The following is an 11948-nucleotide window of genomic DNA, read 5'->3' on the forward strand; positions in this document are numbered from 1 at the left end:
AACCAGGTTTTACCTCAAACTGATGTCAGATCTGCTGAGCTCATTTTAATTTAAACATATTTAAACACAACTCATTTATAGCTAACTTAAAGAACTTTATTTAATATATTTAGTTTATGGGAATGGATCACATACCATAAGCAAGACATCTTAAAAGAGCACATTAAATATTTACATCAGAAAGTCATACTGTTTAAATACATAAAATGTTAAAAACCTAGTATAACTTGAAGAAATGCATATCACCTGCCACCTTTCATGCCAGAGTTTTAAACTAAGATCATCATATGTTGAGGAATCACTAAGTTTTATCAGTTGTAGCTATTTTGCTCAAACCTTGAAAATGACTTTAACTGTAATCCCATGCAATATTTCAAGATGTCCTCAGAGTATGTGATGTGAATGACTCTCAGCTACTACCGCCTCAAAGTTTAACTCAATAACTGTAAAATGAACTGAGTTACAGTCATTTCTGTGTTGGATAATGTCAATCAGCTGTAGAAGTCCAAAGGTTAATTTGTTGTATATGTGCATCCATTGATTACTTTCTGAAAGCTTAATTAGAATCCATCCAGATTTTTTGCTAACAAACAGGCAGAAGTGACTTCACTGTTTAAACAGAGATCCTTCACAATGAGAAACACTTGGAGTATGTGTTATGAGAAACTCTCAACTACAGCCAACATCTGCAAAACTGACTGAATTGTAGCAGTTTATGTGGTTTCTCATCTCAGTTGGTCGTGGCAACCATTTTGCATGAGGTTGGCTCCAAAGGTTAATCTGTTGTAGAGGTGCATTTAATGATTATTTCCTGAAAGTTTCATCAAAGTTTGTCCAGTGGTTAATGAGCGCTTTCCTGCTAACAGACAAAGACGGCGGCGGGCGACAACCATCCATCCCGAAGCTCCAGAGCGCGGCCGCAGAGGTGCGACATTTTGCGGCGGCTTTTCTGTTTCAAGGTGAATTTTATAGTTTGTTTATAATCCATGTATTACTCAAGAGCCAGGGCGGGCGGAGCTCCAGAGAAGCAGGAACTCCGCTGCAGAAAGTAGACGCATAAAGAGGTGAGTTCTGGCTGCTTGTTTATTAAAAACACCCGCTGCAGCAAACAGGGTGATAATCAGCTGAAGTTCAGTCATACCAGGACAGGCAGCTGCGTCTGAGTAACATGTAACATGTAACATGTTGACACGTAACATGTAAAGAAGAACATGTTCTTCTTTTCGGAGGCTGCGATTTGTGTTCATGATTTGCAGGAAGCGCTCACACCTCAGCGTTTTCAAACTAAATAAAGCGCAACTTTTTGATTTGTATGTCAAGCGCTAAATGTCACTACACATAACAGGAATCTCTGCAAAGACTATTTACCATTCTTGCAGCTGCAACGTGGTGCTACAGAGCCGTACTTTCACTTCAGTATCCACACAGCGGTTCTTTTATCTGAAATGACAGATAAAGAAATTATATTTCACACTTTCAGAGTTCAAATGAAATGTTTGGGGGATAATAGAACAGCAGTTTAAATGCTGACAGCAGAAAACAGGTAGAAGGACGTTTACAGCTGTTAAAAGGGTTTAATTTTCAAGCTGAAATTAAAATAAATAAAATAAATCTCTGCTCCTTTTCTGTTCAGATCTGCCATGCTGGCGCCTCTTCTTCTCCCTCTGCTCCTGCTAGCAGGAAGTGATGTCACAGGGGAGGAGATGGATAAGAAGCCGAACTTTGTTCTCATAATGGTGGATGACCTGGGGATTGGGGACATAGGTTGCTATGGCAACAGTACCATCAGGTCCTGGTTGTGTTTTTACTTTCTATCAATTTCTGAGATCATTTTTCATTATTTAATAGTGTTCCAACTATGTGTCAACCTGTTCTGTACTCGTTCGGCTCCTGCAGGACTCCTAACATAGACCGACTGGCCTCGGAGGGGGTGAAGCTGACCCAGCACATCGCTGCTGCTCCTCTCTGCTCCCCGAGCCGGGCCGCTTTCATGACAGGCCGATACGCACTCCGCTCAGGTAACAACTATTCCTGGCTGTATTTGTCATTTAATATATCCAAACGCAACCCATTTTCTTCATTCCATCCCTGTTGTCTGTGTGTTGATTAGGGATGGTGGGTGAGGGGCGTGTGCAGGTGCTGATGTTTCTTGGAGGTTCTGGGGGGCTTCCACTCAGTGAGACCATTTTTGCAAAAAGGCTGCAGCACCAAGGATACACTACTGGTCTTATTGGTGAGATGTGATCAGCTTTACAGAACGGCACTGAAGTCTTCACTCTTAACATGTTCTATGAACAAGATCGAGTGCAGATTTGTCCGTGCTTGACTTTCCTCAGATTTTTGCGATTATGATTCGGCTTGTAACAAGTAAACTTTAAATTTTAAGCCTAATGATTTTACATACATTCACTGCTGTGTGCAAGTAAACCAGACATATAAGCAAGAGCTAAAAAAGAAAAAACATTGGCTAATGTGTGTTTTTGACATTTAAGTACTTTGTTATTGCCCACCTCTGACAAAAACACAAAAAGGAGATGATGTTTTAAATCTGTGTGTGCGTTTGCCTGCTTAAGTTGTTAGTAAAATATCTCATGATTCACTTGAAGGATCTCACTAAAATGATCAAAGTAATCATTGAATATACACTTACACCTTATTAACCTTTAGAGTCTGACTGATTTAAGATGGCCATCACAGCTAAGTGACATTATTCAACACAAAAACGGCTAAAGCTTAAGTAATTTCACAGTTGTTGAGTTATAATTTGGAGTTCTAAAACATACTCAGAGTGCTACCCAATACACAAGATCTTTGCTTAAAAGATTAACTGTTAGAGTCACCCCTGTCTGTCTGTTGGCAAAATTTCTGAGGAACCACTGGACTGATGTTACTGAAATGCTCAAAGTGTTCATTGGCCGTACATCTACAACTGATTAATCCAGTTTAAGATGGCCACCACAGCCAAACACATAGATATTGAGCTAAAGTTAGATGCGGTAGTAGCTGAGAGTCATTCAACACACAAACTCTGAGTGCCAACACATCTTGCAATATCTTGCATTATCTTTTGAGGTTACGCATAACATATTTTTGACCAAAACGACTATAACTCCAACCCTTTTCACCATAAGATGATCTCAGTTCAAAACTTTGGCATAGAAGGTGACAAGTAATCTGCTTTTCTTCTAGGAATACTAGGCCTTTAATTTATTCCTCTTTATTTACTCTTTGTGGATCTTCAGGTAAATGGCACTTGGGTTTGAACTGTGAGCACAGAGGGGATCACTGCCATCACCCAAACCAGCACGGCTTCAGCTACTTCTATGGCATCCCATTTACTCTGTTTAATGACTGTGTGCCTAGTGAAGGCAGCGAACTGCTGGTGGATCTACAAGATTCACTCCAGAATCTGACCTTGTTGCTTGGACTTGGACTTTTCACAATGGTTGGTATCAATTTATCCTAGTTTTTTCCATTTACTTTTTGTTCTCCACAAATTTAATTGAAACAGATTCATTTACAAAAACAAATATTACTTCAGAGGCATGCAGTCTGACAAAAGTGGATTTGAAAACTAAATCAAAACAGATTTTTTTTTTTTTGTTGCCGCACAAAAGAGAAAGAAACTCAAAAACAATGAGCTGTTGTGCCATTAACTCCACAGCAACACAACCGATATGGAATCGCTTAGACAAGTGCCAAAGGCTTTGAAAGGAGATTGAGAACAGAAGCGGCAATCGGGAAACTCACAGTTACCCCAACCTGGAACTTGCCTCAAGGGAAAGCACAATGTTGAAACTCAGATTCAGGGGAGACTTGGCCTGCAAAAAGTGCCTGTGGGACAAATGGAAACCAGCTGTGCCACAGGTAGAGCAAAGCAAAAAAAAAAAAAAAGCTTGAAACAAACTTTAGTTCTAATGAGGGAAAATTTATGAGGGGATTCAAGAACCTCAGCTAGTTAGAGTGCTTTCTGTGGATAATAACAAATAACTCTGTTTTAAGAGCTTCATATAAATATCACACAAAACTGCATGTGTGAACAAAGGTCCTGGTGCTTTAATAAGTTCACACGGTGGAATTAAATCCCTGTGTTGGTTTCTAATGTCATGTAAAGGCTTCATCATGGATCATCTCAGGAATCTAACTCAGTTACAGTATGATAAGTATTATCAAGGTGTCAGAATTCCACAGCAGGAACGGCTGAGGTGTTATCTTTCTGAATGTGTCTGTGTTCGTTTCCAGGTGTTTGTCCGTGTTGTTGGCCTCATCAGAATCAGCCTGTGGTTACTGGTGCTGCTTTTCTTTCTCAGTGTGGCAGCAGCCGCCTTGTGGTTTGTGCCTTTTAAGCTGGTACACATCTGGAACTGCATCATTATGAGGAACCAAGATGTGATCGAACAGCCCATGACAATGGAGACGCTGCCCGAGAGACTGCTGCGGGAAGCACAAGATTTTATAAAGAGGTGAGAATGTTGAGGCAAAACAGCGGTGCTAAAAAGGTTGCAGGTGGAACTAATGTTGCAACTCAGACTTATTTTTGTGTTACACAAATTGCATTTTTATGCCGGTTATACAGACAGACTGCATGCTGCACGGTGTGGAGACTAGGTTCACTTTTTATTCTTCAGATGACACATGACCCAGATAGAAGTGTTGACAAACAAAGAGTTTGCTCTCTATTTAATTTAAGGTGGCATTTGCCGGCTGGAAGAAGCATCACCTTAAATTAGGGGCAAATGGTCAGACTGATAGTAGTTGAGAGGGACTAATCTGTGTGGGACATCCCACAGATAAGCCAGCTTATAATACACGTCTTAAAAGTGTCACTGAGAGAAAGAAAGAAAAAATGCTGCTTCAAGTCAAAGAAGACAGAGACGGGAAATATCCTGCTGCTGGAATTACAGGGAAGGTTAAAAGACTAAAAGACATGTTTGTATCTAAAAACTGTCAGCTGACAGGAGGAAGTTTTAAATAAATATTACCACGATGAAGCATTACACCTAAGTAATATAAATTGACCATTCATGATTTTACACGAGAATTCAAATCAGAAAAATAATTTTAAAATCAGCATCGGTGAAAATAAAACAGAAATTTACTAATACTGTGATGACGTCAGTCGTCACTAACATAGGAAATTAATATTTCTGCCAAATACCTGTTCATGCTTTTTCTGCACAGATTAAACTGTGTAGTTGTTCTTTTTAAAATTATATATATCATGAAAATAGACTGATTGCAGTCATTATTGCTGTAATAATGTTGAACTCTTAGAAAATTATATTTGCTGGGTTTCTTTTCACAGATTAGTCTTATTAACTACGGCTCTTAAAGTGACATTTTATTTTATTTCTGACTACCTTCGAATAATTAGAGGCTAATGAAGAAGTTGTTTTTATTGCTTTAGCTTTAGCGTTTGATTGTTCTTCAACTTAAAAAAATCTCAGTTCAAGGGAACAGTCTCAAGACAAAAGTCCTCAAAAACAAGAGAACACTTGATTTTCATTATTGACACAATATATTAACAAGAGAGAAAAAAAAGACTTATGTGAAACATGTTTTTTTATTTTGCATATTTTTATTACAGTTGAATTTGACTCATTTTGTTTTAGTTTTGCTGAGCCGAGGGAGGGCCCGTACATTTTTCTCCTTCCAAAGTGAGGTGGGGCATGAAAAGTTTGAGAACCAATGACGTAAAACAATGGAATCTGGATAATAAGTTGGATATTTGTTGGTTTTTGAGCTGACCAAATTGTATTTTATTCTATGAAAAATGGGCATTTTAGCACACAGAATTTATTTTTGTGATCATCTGATGTCTTAAAAGTCCTTTAACAATCAATGTGAATACTAACATACATATTCAGTGTTGGTTTGCTACAGCAACCTGTCTGAGTCCTGAATGTCTAATGATTTTGGTGGACTTTTGTTAAGCAAAATATGGGAGTGGAGGTATTGCTACTAATGCAGAGCTGGTAACAAACCCCAGATGGTTGCCTCTCCCAGGAATCTTGCTCTCTAAGCACAGCTTGGGAGAAGTTTTAGCAATAATTTACTGTTTACTTTAACCCGAATGACACTATGATTAGGATATGATATGACAATGCTGACTTGAGGTGGATTGTGCTCCTATTGGAAAAGTATTTTCCAACTTTTCCCAGTACCGCAAAGCATCATTGTGTCACATAACATTTACACTTTGCATCAGCTTGACAGCAGCAGTTAGACAGTTACTCTAAAATAAGTTATGCAATAAGGGGAACATTTATTGTTCTCAATAAAAAAAGGCCGTTATAATAAATAGGTCTCTCTCAAAGTGTCTAACTAACAAGTATTTCAACAAGAACAGTCAAGATTGTGAAGTTGTGTGAATAAAAATGTGTCCTGCAGGTCTTTGACCATCAAATAAGGCAAACATACACATAAATGGATCTATAGATTCTATGATCTATAGATCATTGCAGTGCATGTCTTTTTTAATGTAAATGCAGTTCATTTCAACAGGTGACCACTCAACTAATTTAAAAATAAAGGCAATACCTATAATATAACAAACTGCATCTTTAACTTACTTTATTAGTCATTATTACTTAATATTCTGTCAATAGTTTGGATTCTAGTACAGTTTACCTTTAAGTTTTATAGAAGCTACTCTGAAATACACCTACAAGTTGAGGTGAAGCAGTTTGTGACTCACCTTCTTACATACGAACATTTGGAAAGTTTAAGTCTAAAAGTCTTAAACAGCAGCCACCATCAGTGTTACTGAAATGAACCTCTGACCTGGTGTAGGCTGTACGCTCTCTCGTGCACAGTGTGTGCTGGGATCAAGATAAAGTGAGTAAAAAATGGTTGGTGATAGCTGGAGGAATGAAAAGAATTTTGAACATTGCAGAGAAGCAAACATTTGTCAACAATGTATGAGCTGAAAGTGTGTAAACGCTCTGTGCTGCATTCTGAAAACCTTTGGGTGCTAAAAGTTTGTAAGTTAAAAATCTACTTCCACATCAGTTAGTTATAATCACCTACTGGATGGACAGAGTTGATGTTTAAGGAAACTTCTTGCTGAATGACTTTTAAACAAAACACTGACTTAACATTTCATGAGAGCCCTTTTTGATGAGTACCTAGAGTTATATCCAGCAGCTATACTGACCCTTAGTGGCATCATCTAAAAGACACTTTTGCACTGGATCCGAGTTTAAATAAATGAACTCTGTGTGCATCCCAAAGTTTGTTTCCGCATAGGAAATTATTCTTAAAATTATTGCCCACAAATATTTTGGAACTACTTCAACTCTATCATTTTTCAACATACAAATATCTTAGTCTAAAACTCTGGCATAAAAGTCAGCAGGTGATGTGAGTTTCTTCAAGAAATGTTATGCCTTTTAATGTGTGAAGGTTATTGCTGAAATAAACAAAAATAAACAATCAGTCAGCAGTTCTAAGGAAAACAAGTATTATGCTTGCGGCCTCCTGATTGAATTTTCTTTTTCTTTTTTTTTTTTTTGGTCTGCATCAATATTGTAATGCTAATTGTTTAAGCTAACAAAATCAGTGCTTTTAGAAAAATAAAAGAAAAAAAAAGAAATGGAACTACATAAACTTTACTCGTTATTGGCATGAATGTTGTGCTCATCATGGCTGACAGACAAAAACTGAATTTCACTCATCATTCATGCATAACAACAGTGTGAGTAACAGATAGGGCTGACAACAGGTTTGACTCACTTCCTCCTCTTTAGGAATGCTGATCAGCCGTTCCTGCTCTTTTTCTCCTTGGCTCACATCCATTCGCCGCTGTTCAAAAATCCGGCCTTTGCTGGCAAGAGTCTGCACGGTCGCTATGGTGACAACATGGAGGAAGTGGACTGGATGATTGGTGAGTCAGGAGTGGAGAGCAAATATGTTAATACATGCATGCATTAGCATTGTTTTTGTCTTCAATGACCCAGGAGAAATCAGAAAGGTTGGAATAATTCATGTTTTTTAACCCACTCACTCTATTTTAGGTAAGATAACGGAGACAGTGGATTCCTTCGGTCTAGCCAACAACACCCTGATCTATTTCACATCAGACCATGGTGGACATTTAGAGAATGGCCCTATTGGAAGCTGGAACGGTATATATAAAGGTAAAACAACAGGTTGATCTGTTTTTTTTAAGACACCCCTGCAGACATTTGTGTAATTTCTTCTGTTGTCTCATCTCAAGGTGGGAAGGCCATGGGGGGCTGGGAAGGGGGAATCAGAGTACCTGCTATATTTCGTTGGCCTGGCAGACTGGCAGCGGGAAAAGTGGTGGATGAACCCACGAGTCTCATGGATCTCTACCCCACACTGAAATATTTAGCCAAGGACACACAACCGGATAGGTACAGAGTCGCTTCTCATTCTTTAATTGTTGATTTTATGCTGCATTACAAATTATCTAAGAAAAGAAACCATGGTGGTCACTGAACTTGACTAGACAGGGGCAGATATTAATTCTTTCACCACTGACAATAAAAAAATGCTTAGTAGTTTACACTGAGAAAAGCACAGAGATCATCATCATCACTAATACTTTCAAGTCAAAATGAACATTTCAGATATCTCAAATGTTATTCTTCCTTGGACAAATGACACCATTTTTTCTAATCATGTGTACTGGGCTTCCAGCTTCAGACATCTACAAGTAGATTTGTGATGTCTGCTAGAATGAACACTGTGGATATCTTAGAAACTCAAATTTCTGATATTTACGAGTTAGAAATGATACTAGCCATAAATTTAATTTAAGTTATCCAAAATGGAACACAATTTCTGATAGTGCTCATATATTTCAAATGTCTAAATAACATTTTAGACTGATTCTTTTTTATGTTTAGTAAAGCAGGCAGAATAAAATAAAGAAGAAAAAAGTGAAATGTAGACAGTTTGTTTGGATGGGTCTAGGCATAAGCTGAGTGGGCCTAGCCACCCTAGGACCCCCCATAGCTGCACCTCTGATACATTCTCAAATGTGGGAACCTAAAAATAAGAACTTGTCTACTAAGAATGTCATTTTGTCTTGAAGGAATGCTGGTACTGATAACGTCAAAAACATTACAGATAGGAATGTGATTTGTTACATACACTATGTTCCTCTCTGCCAGACATTTAGACGGCTTTAACCTCATGCCACTGTTGGAGGGGAAAGTGGCGCGGTCAGAACATGAATTCATGTTCCACTATTGCGGTGCCTTTCTGCATGCAGTTCGCTGGCACCCACCCAACAGTAAGTTCACACACAGAGTATTGAGCAGATTCATATTTTCAACGTACATGAAGTGAGATCATTTTCAACAAGAGAAAGCAATGCATTCTGATGAGAAACTGAGTTTGACAGCTTTACTATCTTTTGGTTCATTTAATAAAAATTAAAGCAGAAACACAGTAAATGTTAGTCCGCAGTTGTACTAAATTAGAATATACAGTCGAACAGAAGGTGGAGGTTTGTACTGCACTGTCTTTACAAAGCTCTCTTGTTTTGTCTTTGCTCTTTAAAAACTTCACAGTAAAAATGCCAGTCAAACTTGTAATTGTTTCCCAATACCAAGGTAAGGTGAGGTGCAGAGGGTGCTGCAGTACCCTCTAAAGGATGCAAGAGGACATGCATGTCCAAAGGCATACAGTAGGGCGGTGGTTCTCAAACGTTTCAGAGGAAGAAAAAAAAATTTCAGCCCTAGGCTCAATGAAATTAAAACAAAGTGAATCAAATAAAAAAATTCTTTAACAAATGGTAAGAATTAAGTCTTGCCTTGTGCATTATTTGACCAGTTTTGACATGATTAGATGGCTGCAAAAACAAACTAAAAGTTAATTTATCTACTGCATGTATTTTTGTATCTTTGACCGACACCTTCATCAGTTTACATCCATTGAACTCTTAAGTTTGAAACTGAAAGTTAGATAACCATGACCTTATATTTTACATCTGATTAATACATTGGCTTGAAATAAGCCTCAAGATTATTTTCATTGGGTTTAAATTCTAACCTCAGGAAACAAGAATAAATCAACCACCTCCAAACATGTCTGGACAAAGATTTTATTCTTTATGTGCACTTAACCACATCTGTATGGTTCTTCTTTAGTATGTGTTATTGCAGCTTGCTCATTTGTTCCTTGACTCAAAACCATTGGGGGACATCATTGCTACATCCATTGTTGGTGAAATAAATACTAGCAAACTATTTATTGTGGCAGTTCTGTGACATTGTATTCTGAAACATTGTTCCAGCCTTCTAAAACAGATTCCTTTTTGTTTACTTGTGTGTATTTCCTTCCAGGTGACTCCATCTTTAAGGTGCACTTTTTCACTCCCAATTTTTTCCCCCCGGAGGCTGGCGGATGCTACAACACCGGTGTGTGCATGTGTCACGGAGGATATGTGACACACCACAGCCCGCCACTGCTGTTTGACCTTTACCGTGACCCCTCAGAGTCCCACCCACTGACTCCTGAGAATGAACCTCGATACGCAGAAATCCTCCAGCGCACCGCCAATGCTGTGAAGGAACACAAACGCTCCTTCAAACAAGAAGAGACGTCTGGCGACGGTGAGTCACAGGCCAGCTCGCACGCTAACGGAGTACAGAACCAAATGACTTGGAAAAAGATTCTGTGGAGACCCTGGCTGCAGCCCTGCTGTGGGACTTTTCCTTTCTGTGGGTGCAAAGAGAACACGACGCGTCTTTAGGTGAAAAACTCGGTGGAAATGTTCCTTAAAGACAAGAAAGCTTCTGTCCACAACCCAGAAAGGGTTTAAAAGTAATCTGGAGCTTATTTTATGTGGATCAGGGTGCATTTGGGATTTGGGGACGTTAAACACTCCAGGGTTTAACTAGAATTTGACACTAGTTTTTGTTGATGGAAAACAATCTGCAAAATTTGGATTTTTTTGTAATTTATTTTTTAAAATCATTAATATATCTATCTATCTATTAAATTTTATTGTAACAAAGACAGAAAATAAAACATAATTTACATTCATCCATTTTCTTTACCAGCTCTCTCCTTTTTGGGCCACAGTATAATACACAATAAGAAGGGATTTTACATTTAAAAATATTAATTTAAAACTTAAAATACTGAATCAAAAACATCCAAAATTGATTGAAAACATAAAAAATGTAAGTTTGTTTGTAGAGATCTATTGCGGGGTAATCTTTTGCACATTTTATTAAATCACAAACTTATTTTCAAGTACATTTAATTAATTTTGTTTCATCACATACAGTTTTCTGCAATAATACAGTAAAAGTAGCTTTTTTTGTTGTTGTTTGTGTGTGTGTGATCATAGATTGTTTACAGCTTTATTAATGCATTTTCTTTTACTCTTTTCTGGGTTTTGCTCTTTTATCAGCCTCAAAACCTTTTTAAAAAAGGAGCCAAAAACCTTGAGTTTTTTTAAGTTTCTTTTCTTCTCCCTGAGTTTTCTCCACAGATGCTCTTCTGAGTTTGTATCTAAACTCTGGCTGTTTTACTCCACAACTCTCACTGGATTTTTTTTTTTCCAAGGCCCTCTCCTGTATTATTTTGATAAAACTTTTCACCCCAGCATAATCTCCTCCAGCTGAGAGATTCAAAGGACTTGTGGTGTCTTTGGAGTTCTCTACGTCCATTTCATCTTTTGTTTTTTGGTGAATTTATAACAAACAAAAAAATTCAGACAGAATGATGCTGCCTCTACCCTGTCTGACTGTAGAGACCGTACTGATGAGGTGATGCTCAGTGGCTGATTTAGTTTTACCAATAGTGTTTAGAAGGGAGGGATCACACTCTTAAGCCTCCCTGGTAAGGTCTATTCGGGGGTTCTGGAGAGGAGGGTCCGTCGGATTGTCGAACCTCGGATTCAGGAAGAGCAGTGTGGTTTTCGTCCTGGCCGTGGAACACTGGACCAGCTCTATACTCTTAGCAGG

At 38.2% G+C, this 11948-nt stretch overlaps 1 protein-coding gene across 1 annotated transcript; it reads left to right on the forward strand.

Moving 5' to 3' along the window:
• The first annotated feature begins 856 nt into the window (after window positions 1-856).
• On the forward strand, window positions 857-11020 carry arsh (arylsulfatase H). Its single transcript, XM_017423817.3, has 11 exons — window positions 857-1064; window positions 1634-1789; window positions 1897-2018; window positions 2111-2233; window positions 3243-3445; window positions 4243-4463; window positions 7749-7885; window positions 8016-8138; window positions 8219-8378; window positions 9141-9262; window positions 10317-11020. Exons 2-11 carry the CDS (start codon window positions 1641-1643, stop codon window positions 10724-10726), a joined length of 1770 nt encoding a protein of 589 aa, XP_017279306.1. The 5' UTR covers window positions 857-1064; window positions 1634-1640; the 3' UTR covers window positions 10727-11020.
• The last annotated feature ends 928 nt before the right edge of the window (window positions 11021-11948 follow it).

The sequence above is a fragment of the Kryptolebias marmoratus genome, linkage group LG6 (assembly GCF_001649575.2).
Source record: "Kryptolebias marmoratus isolate JLee-2015 linkage group LG6, ASM164957v2, whole genome shotgun sequence".
NCBI lineage: Eukaryota > Metazoa > Chordata > Actinopteri > Cyprinodontiformes > Rivulidae > Kryptolebias > Kryptolebias marmoratus.

Bases quoted from the DNA above. Each gene is read 5' to 3' on its own strand.
- arsh (XM_017423817.3), top strand. From the start codon at position 1,641: ATGCTGGCGCCTCTTCTTCTCCCTCTGCTCCTGCTAGCAGGAAGTGAT. The intron at 4,464-7,748 runs GTGAGAATGTTG...CCTCCTCTTTAG, and splicing joins GCACAAGATTTTATAAAGAG to GAATGCTGATCAGCCGTTCC. The intron at 7,886-8,015 runs GTGAGTCAGGAG...ACTCTATTTTAG, and splicing joins GGAAGTGGACTGGATGATTG to GTAAGATAACGGAGACAGTG.